This window comes from Aegilops tauschii, chromosome 6, assembly GCF_002575655.3.
Source record: "Aegilops tauschii subsp. strangulata cultivar AL8/78 chromosome 6, Aet v6.0, whole genome shotgun sequence".
Taxonomy (NCBI): domain Eukaryota; kingdom Viridiplantae; phylum Streptophyta; class Magnoliopsida; order Poales; family Poaceae; genus Aegilops; species Aegilops tauschii.
The window spans coordinates 366793630-366811934 of record NC_053040.3 but is presented as its reverse complement, the minus strand read 5'-3'; the positions used below and the strand labels follow the sequence as shown (position 1 = coordinate 366811934).

The window sequence follows — 18305 nt, the reverse complement described above, 5'->3', positions numbered from 1 at the left end:
CAGTAACCTGTGTGGTTGCTGCACGAGACCGTTTCAGCTTGTTTCCCATAGTTTGCACCAGAATACAATATGTGTAACTAAAATGCGCTGACTGAACATGAAAATCTACGCGGTGAAGATTCAGTACAACTAACATGGCATGTTCAGTACAACTAACATGGCAGATTCAGTAAAAAATAAGATGGCAAATTCAGTAAAAATAACATGGCAAATTCAGTAGAAATGGCATGGCAGATTCAGTAGAAATGGTATGGCAGATTCAGTAGAAATTGCATGGCAGATTCAGTTCAAGTAACATGGCAAATTCAGTGCCATACACGTGGCAACTGCAGCTATTCCTTCATGGCATTTTTACTTCAGATTCTGATGCACCTAAAGAGTCATTCTCCAGTTTTTACAAAATTTAGAACATCTAGATTACAAAAAATGTCACCATGGACCAAGTCAAAGTGCTCCAATGTTGTTTATGGATTGCCCGTCCCTTTCTTTGGTTTCTTATGTTTTGCTTGAATCTCCAATCCTGATTTGTATCTTATCTCTTTTGGACGCCCTTTTGTGGTGGAACGGGGCGGGTTCCGAACCTGTGTTTGTGTGCTTGCTGTTCCAGATCCTACCTCCGAGTTTTCAGATGATGGCCCTGTGGACGAAGGCACACTTGATGTGCGGGGGAACCTGTGTAAGGCTTCCTCAGCTTTCCTCTTCTTGATCTCATCAAGCTCTCTTTTGAGGGCCTTCCTGTGTTTTTCTGCGACCCTTGTTGTCTCATCACTCTTGCACGCTTCATCAATTAGTTCAGCATAGTTCTTTGTCAACACAACGTGCCTCACAGCTTCCATGGTTGACTCTGGTCTCTTGTCATGCACGACCAAAACTGCGTTTGATGTTTACGGCGCCAATGCGTCGTCAGTGTCCCAAGTCCATCGCCGCCTTATGAAATGGCGGAGCATTCGTGTCACCGCGTTCAAGTCCATTACTTTTAGAATGTGACAGCACACAATCCCGTCCTGTTCGAATTTGCAGCATTGGCAGTAGTATTCGCCTTCGCTTATCGATGCCTTCACAAAGTAGTTCCTTCCCTTGTCTGGGTCTTTAGGTTCTGAATCCAACATGCCCATGATAGAACACACCTTGAACGTATGTTCGTCCACCTGGAAAGCCGTGTACATGCTGGCACGCTTTATTTCTTCCTGGAATCTACAAGTTTTGTGTGGTTTTTGTTAAACTCTTGTGTGAAGTTTTTTGTAGCACCTTTTGTTTGTTGTGGCCAATGGAATTACAATTCGTTCAAACATGGCAACTACAGTTCATTAAACACGGCAACTGCAGTTGAGTAAACATGGCAACTGCAGTTGAGTAAACATGGCAACTGCAGTTCATTAAACATGGCAACTGCATTTCATTTAAACATGGCAACTACATAACAACTTCAATTTGGCATTTGCATTCCATACCATCATGGCCATTGGAATTTACATTTCATTAAATATGGCAACTGCAGTTCATTAAACATGGCAACTGCAGTTCATCAAACATGGTAACTGCAGTTGAGTGAACGTGGCAAACTGCAGTTCATTAAGCATGGCAAACTGTAGTTCATTAAGCACGGCAACTACATATCATGTTTACTCTGTACCTAATGGCTACTTTTCAACACAATCATCATTTTCAAATAAGCATTTCAACTGCATTGCATTCTACATGGCACCTGGTACCTTCATGATTTGTGCAAATAAGATTGTAACACAACTAACTTACTTGTTAAAAATCATGTTGGTGTATATCTTGCTCATCTGCCTCTCCATTGGTAAATGTGTTAGCAATTTTGGCTGCTTGAGCGCGGTGTTTGCTTCTTGCTGTAGCTCGGATCCTAGTATTTTTTGTTGCAAAGCAGTGTATTGCTTGGCAAACTATAGTAATGAGTTACCAGGGCTCACGTATCGCTTCAAAACAGCATTGAACCCCTCACTGCGTTGTATAGTCTGCAGAAACGGGAAGAAGCATTGCATGAAGTAGGCCGGCACCCAGTACATTCGCTTCTCCCACAAGCTAGCAAGCGTCTCGTGGTCTTGAACTTGATATGTTTCAATCATAGCCATCCAGCTCCTTTCAAACTCCTCCACCGTCAAGCTGTGGTCCACGCGCAGCTGGAATGCCTTGTGCAGGTCTGGACAGTCAGCAAAGAACGGTCCTAGTGTCTCCTCAGCCTTCTTTATAATGTGCCACCTGCAGTGCCTGTGCACTGCCAACGGAAAGACCTCCTCTATGCCTGCACGCATGCTAAAATCCTGGTCTGTTATTATGTTCATCGGAGCAAGTCCACCCATGCACTCCAAGAAGGTCTTGAACAGCCAAACGTACCCATCCGTGTCTTCATTCCGAACGAGCCCGCATCCGAGCTGCGCAATGACTGATTGTGGTTATTTATTCCTATGAATGGAGCGCATGGCATCTTGTACATATTAGTGAGATATGACGCGTCGAAAGAAATGCAGTCTCGGAAATGTTTGTAGGCTCTTCTTGCAGCACCATCCACCCAGTACATGTTCCTGACACGGTCCTCATCGTCCAATCTTATCCTGTAGAAGAAATCTTGATCTTCTTTCGCTTTCTCATCGAAGTAGGCTATCGTGGCTTCTATGTCAGCCAACTTGCTTTCTCTACGGTACTTTGCCTTTAGGTTTGTGACGTCTGCTGGTAGGTAGGGCATGCTACTCAGAGACCCGTTTTTGTTGTGGATGAGGGAGAGTATCTGCACCATTCTTGATGGACCGACGTTACAATCATGTAGCAGCTTTATGAATTTCTTCTCGAGGGGGGTGAATCCTCTGTGGGCGGTCAGAAATTTTACCAGGTCAAACTTCTTTATTAGCTCGTGGTTGTGCTCGTCAAAATATTCAGTGACCACCCACTGTGCTCCATCTACGTTCAGCTTACACAGGACAGGGCATTCCGTCTTGACAATGATACCTCTCTTTCGTTCCGGAACGACAGGCGCATCACCTTTGCCCTTCTTGTTTCTTCGTGCCTTGTAGCACCTCATCTCACCTCTGCCGTACTCGTTAGTTTTTTTAATTTTCCTATGGTATTTGGTGTTGACCACAAACCCATGGAACTTTGCATATGTCTGGTAGAATTCCTTTGCATCTGCAAACGAATCAAATCTCTGCCCAAGATACGGTGGCTGGGGTACCATGATTTCTGATTGCCCACCATCTTCATCCCCTTGTGCTTCGTCATCAGTTTCATCATTCACTTCAGTATCGGCGGCTGTTTCACCTTCTTGAGTGTTGCTTGTGCTGGTGTGCACATGTGTGCTTGTCGGTATTGCTGGCACGAATGCCATTTCCGACACTGACTCGGCATTGTTTGTGGCATGAGTGTTGGCTGGCTGGTGGAACGCGTCTTCCGTGCACTCAGAGCTCCCCGCAGTAGATGTCCCCGCGCCGCTGTTAATTGTAGTTGAAGGTCCTGCATTAAAATATCAGGTACGAGCGTAAGATTTTGCTTGAATGTCATGTGTATCGTAACGGAGTACAGCAACTGCATGTGATTTTGCATGACATCATTTCACATAGCAAGCCGTGAATCTGCATATGGCCATGCATGGCAACTGTAATTCTCCAGTAATGGCAGCTACAGTCCAACCACATGGCAACTACCGTTGCCAACACATGGCAACCAGCGTCTTTTAGCTTGAGAACTTGTAGCATATAGCAATGGCAGAAATAGTCCAACACACATGGCAACTACTGTTGCCCACACATGGCAACCAGCTTCTTTCAGCATCAGAACTTGCAGCACATAGCAATGGCAGATACAATCCAGCATACATGGCAACTACTGTTGCCAACACATGGCAACCAGTATACTCTAACATCAAAACTTTGTATTCTAGGCTTGAGCTCAATACACAAATGTGAACAATCATGAATGTTGCACACACTCTTATAGCAATTGGCAAATCCCGAAGACAATATACGTCACTTTTGCACATGACCACTTGGTAGCATTTTTTTGTTTTTCCCACCACCACCGTTACAAATCTACTTTTCTTCACATGCTATTCCCCACAAAAGCAAATGTAGTATTGTTTTCTGTTTTCACTTTTTTTTTACCTTGTTGTGCCGCATGTGCCGATCTTGTGTGGTCTGTCATTCAAATTTGATGTGCTCTATCTGCAATAGCGCTTTCCTGCAACTGTGAAGCTTGCCATGAGATGTTTGCCGATGTGGTTCCACCGTAACAACCTGCGATCATGGTAGCAGTTGGTCATTGCATGGCAACTGTAGTTTGTTCAACATGACACATGTAGTGGTCCAACCATGCCACACAGATTTGTTCACACTTGTCATCCACGGTTGTTTAGACATTGCAGTCACATTTGATTATACATGGCAACTGCAGTTGTCCAGGCATGGCAACTGCAGTTTGTCCAGGCATGGCAACTGAAGCTGTCCAGGCATGGCAACTGCAGCTGTCATATAAGTTCCTTTCTCCTAACTCACTTTTCACAACTTCATTTTCATGCGCTCACCTGTGTACGACGTTGATGGCAGGTACATGGTTGCTGCCTGATGCCACGTGCTGCATGAAGGTCCTACATTTTTTCCGATATAACTCGTGAGTCTTTTTGCCATCCTTACAAGTTTAATTTCATGTCCACAACAATAAGTTCTTTTTTCGTATGCGTTACCTTGATTTGCCACATTAGCTAGCTGAAGTTGGTTGCCCGTACATTTGTCAGTGTTAGCGCCCTGTGACGAAACTTGTCATGCTGCCCCCTGATTGTGGTTTGGTCATAAGAACCTGCTAAAAAATAGATTGTAGGACATAAGTAGAATGACATCTTCATCGTCACAAACATGGCAACTGTTTCTTCTTTGTTTATCATGCATCGTACCGATGCCCGCGTAGTGCTCTAGTAGTGGCAGCAATGGCCCTAAAGAAATGAGTTGATTGTACTCTGCTGCATCCCAAGGTGGCGTTTCCGGCCTTTGAGAAAGCCAAGGATCAGTGCCATCTTCGTGATTCATTCTTCTGCTTTTTCTTTTCTGCCACTGTGCTTTTAGTCACTGCATGAACAAGAACGCATCAACAATCCGCAAAAAGCGTTCTTGCTGTTTGCACGTAGAAGATACACGGCAATCTCATAACATTTCTTGCGTAGGCAACCAACACCTCATGGCAAGTAGGACATGCACATCCATTTTTCTTTTCTGAATTCTGGATGCCATCTATCATTTTGAAGCGATGGCAACAGAAAATAAAATAGGATGGCAAGCAATAATATAACATGGTGGCAACTACGGACAACGATAGATGGCAACTGACGTTAGATACAAGTGGCAATTATTTTTCCTCCCTCCCCATACCAAATTCCTCCTTTCTCTCCCTATTTTATAGTGATTTCTACGCTACCAACTACTCGCATCAAGCCAACCTAGAAGCTTGGCACAAATCTAGCATAGTATATGGCAGATCTGGCGTATGTTGGTGGGCAAATGTAGAGACACACAAATTCGTGGGGTGTTTGCCCTGATAGCGTTGATCCAGTCGCCATCTTCGTGGGCAAATTTTGCAAATTCAGATTTCTGGACAAAAGAAGGTCGAGAAACAGAAGGAGATCGGGGATCCACCTGTTTTAGCTCGTCGTCTTGGGAGGGCGGGGAAGGGGTGGGAGGGGGTAGGGGGGTGGGTGGGTGGTTAGCTGTGGGAAAGGCGCTAGGGATCTGCTCTGGTTGCCATGGCAACCAGAGAAGGAAGGCGACGGAGGTAGGGGATCGAGAGGTGCGAGACAATGGCGGCAGGGCGGACTGGGGATCGGAAGGAGCCCGGGACGGCTGGCGTGCTGGGTCGTGCGGGCAGCGCGGTCGTTTGGCCCGGACGTGTGGGCGGTTTTGCCACACACCGGACGTGCGGACTGTGGCTGCGCGCGCCCGGACGCGGTCGTGCGGGCGGGTTCTTCTTCATGCCACACGAGGCGTGCGGCACAACCATCCGATACACCACACGTGTGGCAGTTATCGGTGTCCTTAGGGAAAGATTTTGCAAAACTATTCCGAATGTTTGGATCATTAGCTTTCGGATTACATACAATTGTTACAATATAAGTGTAATTAAGTGAGGCTATCCAACGCAAAAATAAATAAAACAAAATAAAGTTCGAAGGTGACCCTTTTTTTGGTAGTAGGCAGCAAGTAGAAATTCTGCCACTGCCCCATGAGTTTTCATCAATATCATGGTACAGGTGGTGGCTATTTAACACTTCTGCGTCGACTAAGTACACTACGAGACACTTTTGTTATGATTGGTTACGGCAAGATCAAAAGGAGGTAAAGTTGCCTTGATTACATTACGTTACCGCAGCAAGGATAAGATCGATTACCAAGTGGGATTGATCCGTACCATTCATCTCACTCAGCAGCCAATGAACACAAGGCTAAGAACACATTGGTCCCGAACAATCTGCATAAGCCCGCGGAGGAAAATTCTCTTCCGTACGATAAAAAGCAAGCAAGCGCGTGCGTGCTACATCGGCACGATGGTGAAACTCCCGGCATCCCTATCCAGTATCCACGGTGGGACACGCGCATGCATGATGCCCCGAATTATCAGCATCATCATCACAGAGAAAAAGCATGGTAGCATAGCCGTCGCGAAGGCACCAACCAAACTTTTCACATATGCTCGCTCAGGCCCACCCCAAACGGGCATCTGTTTTATCCGAACTCTATCCGTTTGGGTTGGCAAAACGAACGCCTCTTTCCGGTTTTGGCTGCCGGTCGGTCGGTGCACCCAGTAAGCGGCTTCATTTCAAACTTTATATTCGCGTTAGATTTTAAAAAAGACATTGCAAAATAGCTTAAAACATAAATATATAACAATAACTTAATTAAAATATCTACAATAGTCACGGCCCGCACATAGTACTTAAGTTGAAATTTAAAAAACATAACAAACGGTAGATCTGCCGCCCGCGTGCCGCCGATGCTGCCGCCGTCTTCAGGCGCCACAGTCCTCCTCGCCGTCGTCCCTGGTGAGGTCGATGTACGGAGGTGGCGTCCAGAGGTGGGGCGGCGGCCCCCAAAATGGGGCGGGCGCGTCATGTGCAAGCTGCGGTGGTGGTGGTGACCACAGCACCCACACGGGCTGTGGTGGTGGTGGCAGTGGCGACGGCGAGCTGCATGGCACCGTGGTCGTCCACAACTCGTACAATGCCTGATTCCAGGACGAGGTGGGTGGCCGGTCCTCCATCACCTCTTGCTTCACTTGCAACTCCGGCACGTAGACGTCTCTGGCGGCCGAGAGTGCTAGCATCTCCTCTAGCCCCTCCCAATGCTCCTCCTGGCTGCGCTTGTACTCCCTCTCGGAGTCCTTCATCACGGCATGCACCAGCCGCTCCTCCTCCTCGGCCGTCATGGTGGGAGGTGGCGGTGGCGGCGGAGATGGGAAGGGAGAGGGCGTCGACGTCAGGTCGCGCACCCGCATGCGGCCGCACACTCTGGGCGGGTTCGGTGCGTGTGGGGCGAGCTACGAGCACAGCTAGCAAAGAAAGTTTGCTGGCGCATGTCGTGCTCGTCTTAGAACCATGTGTCCCATAGGGGTGAGTCGACGTTGTAGCGCCGGTCGGCGAGGTACTGGCGCGAGATCTGTGCGCGATGACGGGCGATCTCCTGGAGGCGGGCGCGGCCGCTCGTTGGGACGGGGGGGGGGGGGGGGGATGGGCACCTGATCCGGGCTCAGTGCCACCCATTGGGGATGTGGGCATCGGACCATGGCAGCGGGGTGCCGGTCTGCCAGTACCGACGGCAGATGTCGACCTTGACTTACGCCCAGAAGCATGGCATGGCTGTCAGAGGTGAGGTTGAGAACATTGCTGGCGAGGTGGTTGCGCTTCCAGACGAGATGGATGACGACCCTACCTCGTGGTCGTGCTTGCCTTCTTGTCGGGCACCCACTTTCAGAAGCCCATGGTCGGCAGGGAGCGAGGTGTGGGGCGGCGCTAGGCTAGGGTTTGCTGTCTGGGAGGGAGGGAGCAATGGCGTGGATGCGTGGGGAAGTGGAAGTGGATTGGCCACTCCACAACTTCGCCATAAAAGAGGACGCGACCGGGGACGACAGTGTGAGTGACCCATGGGCCCGTCCATTCGTGTGGATTAAATGGGGTCAGTGGGAGGTAGTTGGACGGCAGACACGAGGGACCAAGAAGGACGATTAGAGGACGCATGCGCGTCCGTTCGACCATAAAGCCTGATTAAATTTTGCGTTCGAAATGGGTCGAACCGAATTAGAGACGGACATATTTTACGGATGGGGTCACGCATTGTCTGATCAGTCAAAACGGACACGCCCGGAATCGTGCGTTGGGGTTGGCCCTCGCTCGCCTTTGACGCTAGCTTACTCAATCCCGCCCCGCTTAAAAAACAGCGCGCGGCGAGCGGACGCGAGCAGCCAGCCACATGAACGAGCTCGGCGTGACGCCGGCGACCAGTAGCAGCAGCGGCTAGTAGAGTGGAGAGCGACGGGTGAGGGGGACGGAAGGGGCGCAAGTGGGCTGCCGCCCGCGCAGCGCAGCCACAAGCGCGCGCGCCCCGTGGCCCACGCGGCGGGGCCCGCGCACACTCTCTCTGCCCCGCAACCAAAACGCACGGCCAAAACCCCGCACGCCCCCCCAGCGGCGCCACCACCCACACACTCCCACCCAACCCGGCCCCCGGCGCCACACCGCGACGCGACGCGACGCAGCCACCACGCAGGCGGACGCGGCCGAGCTACGGACAAAAGCCTCCCTCTCCATCCCCCGGTCCAGCGAGCGAGAGACCGCCACCGGCACCGGCACCCAACGGGACCTGGCACGCCGCGCGCCCTCTGGCCTCCGTGCGTCCCCCATGGTCTCCACGAACCCGCCGCCGCCGCCGGCGCTGTCCGAGGCGGCCGCCGCCGTGTCGGGCGACGACGCCAGCAAGAAGGTGCGGAAGCCCTACACCATCACCAAGTCGCGGGAGAGCTGGACGGAGCAGGAGCACGACAAGTTCCTCGAGGCCCTGCAGCTGTAAGCAAACGCTGAACTGTGGTGCTCCACGATTTTCTTCCCTTCCCCTTTTGTGTTTCTCCACGGTTTTCTTCCCTTCCCCTTTTGTGTTTCTCCACGCAATTCCATTCGCTCTGTTTGAACTTGCAAATGGTCTGGAAAAACTGCTTGTGTTATCAGTTTCAGAAATGAAATTGGGGGGAACCCCTTAATTCGAAAAAAAAATTTAGTCCATTCGCTCTTGGCTCAGAACTTCGCATAGCCTCCATGTTTCTGTGATCTTTGGGCCAACGATTGGATATATTTTTTTCTAGCCTTTTTGATGCGTTAGTTAGCTGGCGCTAATTATTATTTTTGTGTCTATAGTGTTTGCTGAACTTAGCTTGTTTGTTCGGTTGTTTAAAGTTTCATGATGATGATAGATCACTAGCATACCGACGTTCCTTCTGCAATTGTATTGCGTTTTTATAGACATTTTTTCAGTGAAGAGCATAATTTTTCAAGCCATAAATATTTACTGCAAAAACGTCTTATATCCCCGTACAGAGGGAGTAGAATTTAGTAAGCATTCCTTCAACTCGATTACCCAGAGTCTCATACGCACCATCATTTATGTACTGCTCCCTCCGTTCACAAATACAAGACGTTTTGGATATTTCAATATGAATTAAAACGTGTCTATATACATCCGATTCACAAAAAAGTTGGAAAATCTTATATTTGTGAACGCAAGGAGTAGGTCTTTTTCAGGATGTATAGGTAAAATAGTTTTCGTTCAGGTGTACCGACAAATGTGTTTTTTGTGCGGATAATTTGACAGTTACCGTAGTTGAATTCACCTATATGTGTTGAAGATTTGATAGTCAATTATAAGATTTCATCTTAATGCGACATTAATGGAAAACCTGGGCTATTTTCAGCTTTGATCGTGACTGGAAAAAGATAGAAGCTTTTGTTGGTTCGAAGACTGTCATCCAGGTATTTGGATTATAAACTGAAAAATCAAGTGAAATTATGATCAATTTGCACCACAATCCCAACATAATGGAGCGCCTTACTAAACTTTAGAAATGGGGATGTCTGCTGCTTTGTAAACAACCGATGTCTCCTCATTTTTCTGTGCAAACATTGCACAGGCGCTTGGATCGATTTTCCTGGCAATGGCTTCTCCGGTAAAACCATTTTCATTTTACATATTAATTTGCTTTTGCAGATAAGGAGCCATGCACAGAAGTATTTTTTGAAGGTTCAGAAAAATGGAACCAGCGAACATGTCCCACCTCCACGACCGAAGCGTAAAGCTGCCCACCCATACCCTCAGAAGGCCTCCAAAAATGGTGAGTCATCGAACTTAATTTTACAAGTAACAATTTTACATTATCATTTTATCGGGGCCTCTTTATACCGACAGTTGCCTCACTATCTGCTCTTGTCTTGCAGAGCCAGGATATGCCCTGAAGACAGATCCATCTGCCATGCTTAGAAATTCAGGAATGAACGTGGCTGTTTCTCCATGGACCCACAATTCTATCCCACCAGTTGTCGCCTCATCTTTCATGAAAGGTTTGTACTCCAAGGTGCCCCTCCTCTATAAATAGTCGAAGTGTACTCTTCGTCAGTTAATCCTTACCTCCTTTCGCTCAGAAGATTTAGGTGCTGGGTCTATGGGTCCAAACATTTTTTGCTCAAGCAGTAGTGAAGGCCCTCCAAGGGCATGGCAATCTGGTGAAACCAATGACCAGATAAATCAAGTTCCATCACTCCGCAGTCAGTACCTCTAGTCTTTAGATACTTCTGATAGTCTATTTATTTCCGAGACTTTTGCAGTTCTGTTCTAGTATTTATAACACGCTGTTCCTTCTTTAGAATGAATAAATAGGATAAAGAAATTCTTACAGCTCATCCATAGATTTTACTGTACTGTTATCGTGGCTTGTCACAGGACTGCTTTGTTTTTTTATCCGACCTGCCATTTTAAACTCCTTTAACCCCCTCTTTCAAATTTTGATACAGTTATGCCAGATTTTGCACAAGTATACAGCTTCTTAGGCAGTGTTTTCGATCCAAGCACAAAGGGCCATTTGCAGAAACTGAAGGAGATGAATCCAATTGATGTTGAAACAGTATGTGAATCGTTGATATACTAGGTTTTCTTCTATTCATAAAGAAATTGACCATAAGCTTAACTAAGGCTATGGTTGTAATGTTGCATTGCCCAATTTCTACTCCAAAATAATTGCTTTGTCAAATCTTATGTACCTATGGGCTTAAGGAGAATGATCCTGATTTAAGCATAGCAACAAACTCTATATGCATGTTTAGCTTTTAAGCATTACAACAAACTGTATATGCTTGTTTTGTCATCATTTTAACCATTTGTGTTATGTTGAAACTAATCGATGGCATGTTGAATTCATATTTTCTCGAATAATAATGGTTTGAAATGTCTACTTTTCATCAACTGACATTTGTGCCTTTTGATCTCCAGGCACTGTTGTTAATGAGAAATCTCTCCATCAACTTGACCAGTCCTGATTTTGAAGATCAAGTAAGTAGCTATCCAACATTTTGTTAGGCTATAGATCATATTTGCACTAAATTGTTCATTGCCTTTTCATGTTACCAGCAGTTGTTATAAGTCAAGCTGTTGCAGTTTTTGTTCAGAACTTCTGTGCATATTGCCATGCTTGTTTCTCTTATTGATAGACCTTTCTTTACTACTCCCTCCGTAAAGAAATATAAGAGCGTTTAGATCACTACTTTGGTGATCTGAATGCTCTTATATTTCTTTACAGAGGGAGTACATCTGAAAGGTAATGCTAGTAGCAGAGCTATCTCACGCGTTATGCATGTATTGCTGTATGTTAACAGTTATTATGTTCTGTGGTGGTGTCAAGGTAACCAGTTTAATACATCCCATAAATGCATATTTGATGAGCAGGCAGTCAGTTTCAGATGTTTAACTCCTTATTTGGTCAGTAGCAGAAGTTGTTTCTTTCCTATAAAGAAACTGCGCAAGATTTCAACAGCATGCTCGTGTCTTCTTGAACTTGGGTGTCTCTTCACACACTGTGCTTCTAGCAGGGTTTGCCCAATTGCCATGGTTTCTGCCTTTCTGGTACTGTCAGTACAACTTGTTGCCACTGTGCAGAGTGACTGGAATATTTGGGCAGCTATCATGTGTCTAAAGTCATCATGTTTTGCAAACTTTCAAAATTATCAGAAATTTGGTATGTGCTGATACCCATTTCTTCTCCAAAATCGAAAAGGACCAAATTTAATTTGTATTGTAAATAGTCAACCTTCAAGGGAAAATGTGTCTCTTAAGCATGTTGGGCCTGGGAAGTAAGAATGATTTAAACTGATACTCAACTCCAGCATTCGTATTAGTTCCATTACCTGTTCAGAAATTAAATTGTTTTAATCTGAAAAGGGAACTAACATGTATCCTATGCAACATAATACAGAGGAAGTTGCTGTCTTCGTACAATTCCACCTCTGATGGGCTAGAGCTAGGGAGCTCCAGAAGCTCACTTCTTACGGATAATGCATTGAGCCTTTTTTGATAGTTCATGTAAGTCTTCCATCTTATTTCATTTTTATCTATCCTTTGTAGTTTGCACGATTCACCGGCAATTATGTAACTATTTCAGGATTAAAGGCAGATGGTGCCGCCTATAGTTTCATCTCGATCTCTGAATAGGGGGTTTTCCTGGAGCACCCATGAAGGCGCTTTCACCATTGTATTTCTAGCTAGCTTCGAACCGTAGAATGTGTAAGGGTGCAACCATGTACAGTAGGCTTCCATAAGGTGAGATCTGTCTATAGCCTGATGTGTATATATTTTCGCCCCGAAGCGTGTATCTTTCCTCCCCCGATACCTTGGCCATCAAGGTGCATGGATGTTGCTTCAGTCAAAGCTTGAAAGTGCTGTCCTTGGTGATGGTAAATGGAAAGGAAATTTTGAGTAATGCTGGTTACTCCCTTTTCCCTCCATCGAGTTCAGTCGGTGATGTCGTTTTCGTTTCCGTGTCTGGCAAGATACTGCCCCGTGTGACCATGACACACGCATAATACTCCATCTGTTGAAAATTGCTTTCAGTTGAGGTTACCATAAGCAATTCAGTTGGGGTTATCATAAACGCGGCTTATTTCCGCATCGATTCATGTTTCTGTTATGCATTGCGTATGAGCCTTTACTAAAAATATATTCTGAACGAGAAGGTGACTTGTGCACTTGCCATTTAAGTTCTGTAGTGAGAAAGAACCTTGGTGTTATTGTACACAGACTGGCCTATACTCATATTCTGCTATACTCCATATATATCGATACGATTTATTTTCTCGTAATTTTAGATAACCAGAGTAAGTTTAACCAAAAATGAACTACTCTCTCTGTTTCTAAATATAAGTCCTTTTAAAGATTCTAATAGGGACTACATACACGAACCAACCTATGGTTGGATGGTTAGGAGGACAGTGGTGTTTTTTTTATGGATAAATAACTTTATTTCTCAGATAATAGAAGGATCATGTACAATCAAGTGAGAAATAAAGTCTGGGATAGAACCCTCCCAAACCTCGGAAGATCTGTTTCTTAGCGAGTGTTTTGCAATACTATCAGCAACACTGTTGGCTTCCCGGAAACAACGGATTACCTCGGCCTTTGATAGTTCCGTCAGGAAAGAGTTATTTTCAGAAATGATTGCTGCTTCCGGGCCTAGATAATCATCTTGGTTGGTTGCCTCAACAGCATTCAGACTATCAGATTCGACTAGCACTGACTTGCATCCAACTTTTGCAGCCAAATAGAAGCCATTTCGGATCGCTGCTATCTCTGCCGCTTCCGCGTTCTGTACATGTGGTATGAACCATGAAGCTGCAGCTATGAACTCGCCCCGATCATCTCGAGCTACTGCTCCAGTAGCTCCTTTCATAGTGTCGTCACAGAACGAAGCATCTACATAATTTTTACACTACCCCTGAATGGTTTTCTCCACATGTGATCACGTTGCTGTTGTGGTCGATTAGGGGTAGCTGCACGCACAAAGTTTGTTGCTAAAACTTTGATAGAAACTGCAGTACAGTCAGGTGGCCTTATAGATTCTCCCTTAACAACCTGACGCTGCTGCCACCAGATATACCAGCTCGCAACTGCTACTAGCTCCCCCATTGGGATATCTCCTATCAATGTTTGCTTCCTCATGAGAGTATCCATGGTGATAGCACCAAATCGATCTTCTAGGACTGATCTCTGTATCTCTTCTTTCAGCCCAAGTTCAGTCCATACATCCGAAGCTCGTTTACAAGTAAACAAGCAATGTTGCGAGTCCTCACAACCAATGCGGCAAACAGGACACTATGCAGAAGTTGGGATATGTCTACCCGCTAGTGTACCTAGACACGGTAAAACCCCTCGAGTTACTTTCCACACAAAGTGTTTAACCTTTCCTCGTAGCCTGAGACCCCATAATTTCTTCCATGAATCACACTCTTGGTGGCTGCCTATCCTGTCATTCCGGTTCGAATTGTGACCAAATTGGTGTTCAAACCCAACGTGATACGCGAATCTTACAGAGAACGTGCTAGACCGTGTATGGTGCCACGCATTAAAATCGTCCATCGCCTCTGTCCGAAGTGGTATTTGTAAGATTCTATGCACATCCACCGGTGAGAAGACCGATTAACTCCTCATCCCATTGACCAGAATGCGGGTCAATTAGTTCTTCCACTCGACCCAATATAATTGTCCCCTGTGGTGTAATAACCTTTCGATTTTCACTAGTTGGAATCCATGGGTCGTTCCAAATATTGATTTGTGATCCATTGCCAACCCGCCAAATGCATTCCCTTTTGAACGTTTGTATGCCTGACATAATGCTTTGTCATGTAAAAGAGGAACCTTTCTTTGGGCCAGCATTAGGAATATTTCCGTCTGGATAGTACTTTGTACTAAGGACCTTTGCACACAAAGAGTCTGGATTCTGGAGTAGGCGCCAAGACTGTTTTGCTAGTAAAGCAAGATTAAAACTGTGAAGGTCCCTAAACCCCAAGCCCCCTTTCCTCTTTAGGATGCACAATTTCCACCATGCAAACCAATGCATTTTCTTCTTCTCTTCACTGTCTCCCCACCAAAACCCTGCAATCGCATCCGTTATTTGTTTGCAAATCCCTTTTGGCAATTTAAAGACCGACATCGCATAGGAGGGGATTGCTTGAGCCACAACCTTTATTAAAATTTCCTTCCCTTGCATGGACAGTACCTTCTCCTTCCACCCTTTTAGTCTCTGACAAATTCTGTCAATTAGATGCTGAAAACAGTCACAAAAGTGGGGAGACCAAGATAGTTATCCGACAAAGCCTTGGTCATAATATCAAGGGTTGTACAAACATCTTCCCTAGTATTAACACCTGTATTCGGGCTGAAAAATATACTTGATTTTGTTGTACTCACAAGTTGTCCAGAGCTTGCACAGTAGGAATCAAGCACTCTTTTTAGGGTGTTCGCATTCTGAGCAGTAGCTTTCCTAAGAATCAAAGAGTCATCTACAAACAGCAGGTGAGATATAGACGGCACATTCCTGCAAACACGGATACCTTCCAGCCCTCCAACTTCTTCCTCATGAGCCTAATAACTAGACGGTCCTTCCGAACAGAGTAGAAAAAGGTATGGTGACAAGGGATCCCCGTGCCTTAGACCTCTCGTGGGGGAGAAATCATCCGTTTCCGTGCCATTAAGTTGCACTCTATAGCTCACGGATGAAACACACTCCATGATCATCTCCACCCAAAGTGAATGGAACCCGAGCTTCAGCATTATTTTCTCCAGGAAACCCCACTCCACGCGGTACGCTTTTAACATATCAAGTTTCACAGCACAGTACCCATTAGAGCCATGGGTCTTCTTTTTTATTGCATGAAAACATTCATATGCCACCAACACATTGTCTATAATTAGCCTTCCTGGAACAAATGCGCTCTGTGTTGGGGAAATCACTTCAGGTAAAAGTTCCTTGAGCCTATTTGCTAGCATCTTGGATATTGTTTTATATACCACAATGCACAAGCTAATAGGTATATAATGTGTAATTACCTCTGGACTTTCCACTTTTGGGATCAGCACAATATTCGTTTGGTTCCATCCATCAGGTATTTTCCGGTTATGTATTGCGTTCAAGACCTCATATGTTAACTCATTGCCAAGAATATGCCAAAACCTCTTAAGGAATACTGCATGCAGGTCGTCAGGTCCTGATGCCTTCAAATCACCAATCTGAAAAGTGTCTTTCTAACATCCTCTTGAGTGTATGGCACCACAAGAAACCTATTCATCTCTGCCGTCACACGCGCTTCACCATATGCAGAAGATCTTGGTCACAATCAACACCATCCGACTTGAAAAGATTCCCAAAGTACTCACAGATTAGGGGATTGAGGTTATCATTTCCCTCCACCCATCCATTATTGTTGTTTCTCAATTTCTTAATCAAGTTTCTTCTTTTCCTACCCGACACAAACTTATTGAAGTATTGCGTATTGCGGTCCCCCCGACGCAGCCATTTCACATTACCGCGCTGCACCCAAAAAATCTCTTCTTCGTCGAACAAATTCTGTATCAACACTTAGAGGTCTTTTTGTTTTGCTCGAACTTCGTCCGAGTATGGAGCTCGCATCAGAACCTCCAGCTCTTTCTAGGCCTTTCTTAACCGAAGGCGAGGACCTTTCAGAACCCGGCGATCCCATTCATGAAGACCGCGGTGTACAACATCCATCTTATCTTTGACAGTCGGGCATAAACCTCTATGTACAACTTTTTGCCAAGCTGTCTTCACTATGTCTTCCACAGTATCTTCTTCGAGCCACCTTGCTTCAAATCTGCGATCTTATTTAGGCTTTCTCTCTTCCACACTAGCTAAGTACTCAGTATCAAGAAGAATGGGTCGGTGATCAGATTTCCCCATCTCTAGATTACATAAGCTTGCCTGAGGGTGCATGGTCATCCAATCAGCATTAGTAACCGCACGGTCCAGCCTCTCCCTCAGTCCACCACGGAACCAAGTGAACCTATCACCAACATACCCTAGGTCCTCCAAAGCACAATCAGAAAGCGCATCCTGAAACACTTGTAAGCGGGAGTGTTGTCTTGGTGCTCCCCCCTCTTTCTTCGAAGAGAATAAAATCTCATTAAAGTCTCCAATTATAACCCAGGGTAACCTGGATTGGGTATGTAACTCTCTTATATGGCGATACGTACGCTCCTTACTCTCCCAACTTGGCTCTCCGTAGATGCCAGTTAACCTCCAGACATCCCCATTACTTTCATGAACTTCAACATCAATACCATCAAGGGTGGTAGCCCGGGAGTAGATCATAACCTCCTTCTTCCAAACTAACAACAGCCTACCCTTTCTTCCATCAGGACTTGGAGCAACAATCCTCTCATCCATGCCTAGCTTAAGAATTAGTGTTTCTGCCCTTGTTTCGTCCAGGTGCGTCTCAGACAGAAATAACGCATCTGGCATATGCCGCCTCTGGATATCCAGAAGCGAATGAACTGTCGGGGATCCGAGGAGGCCCCGACAGTTCCAACTTATTAGTTTCATTGCGTGCGGCGATCCTCCTCGAAGGAGGTCGCTGATGAACGTTTTGCTGCATCATTATCTGTTCCAAAGCCCAATTTCTATCTTTTATTATCATGAACTTTCTGGGGCATGCTAAGCAGACTTTTATCCACAGGTTCTCTGTTCACATTTTCAAACAAATTGACCTTATCATTCACAAACCCTCCCGGTGGCATTGTAGAGGTGTTAATCACCACCATACCGTCCTGGCTTATAAGCCTCTTATGGGCCAAAGGAATGACTGCATTTTCCAGCTCCATATCCTCTGATTCCTGCAGATTTGGGTCACCTGGGTTGCCTCGGCCTCTTCCAAAACCCCCTCCTCTGCCCATACTTCCTCCACCTCGTGGTGCACCTGATGTTCCATGACCAGCAGAATTATCAAACTGTACCAACAACCAGTCTCCCCATTCGCATTTATCAGGACTATGAATACCATCTCCACACTCTGTAACTTCATGGCCAATTAGACCACAAAAGTAGCAGAATTTTGGTAGCTTTTCGTACTCTACCGGGTAATTTTTGCTTTCCTTCAGAGTTAAAGGGACAAACCGGACAAGAGGTGTATCCGGTTTTACAAACACACGAGCTCGTAAGTACCTTGCTGGGTTCAAGCGCCCTTCATTCACAAACACCCTGATAGGATGAACACC

General features: G+C 45.9%; 2 protein-coding genes across 6 annotated transcripts; one reads left to right on the top strand and one right to left on the bottom strand.

Moving 5' to 3' along the window:
- Nucleotides 1-1751: 1751 nt before the first annotated feature.
- LOC109767739 (protein FAR1-RELATED SEQUENCE 5-like) lies at nt 1752-2758 on the bottom strand. Its single transcript, XM_045230417.2, has 3 exons — nt 2359-2758; nt 1925-2266; nt 1752-1867 (listed from the first exon to the last, which is right to left on the bottom strand). Exons 1-3 carry the CDS (start codon nt 2756-2758, stop codon nt 1752-1754), a joined length of 858 nt encoding a protein of 285 aa, XP_045086352.2.
- Nucleotides 2759-8613: 5855 nt separating this feature from the next.
- LOC109767738 (protein REVEILLE 6) lies at nt 8614-13002 on the top strand. Of its 5 annotated transcripts, none has more exons than XM_073501698.1 (10): nt 8680-9052; nt 9952-10009; nt 10245-10368; nt 10472-10594; nt 10679-10798; nt 11045-11154; nt 11520-11579; nt 12116-12261; nt 12499-12605; nt 12685-13002. In XM_073501698.1, exons 1-8 carry the CDS (start codon nt 8889-8891, stop codon nt 12185-12187), a joined length of 831 nt encoding a protein of 276 aa, XP_073357799.1. In that variant the 5' UTR covers nt 8680-8888; the 3' UTR covers nt 12188-12261; nt 12499-12605; nt 12685-13002. The 5 variants fall into 5 exon arrangements, with proteins under 5 accessions (XP_020182046.1, XP_020182047.1, XP_073357799.1 ...); XM_020326460.4 differs by having other exon boundaries at nt 10676-10798; XM_020326457.4 differs by lacking the exon at nt 12116-12261 and having other exon boundaries at nt 8614-9052; nt 10676-10798.
- The last annotated feature ends 5303 nt before the right edge of the window (nt 13003-18305 follow it).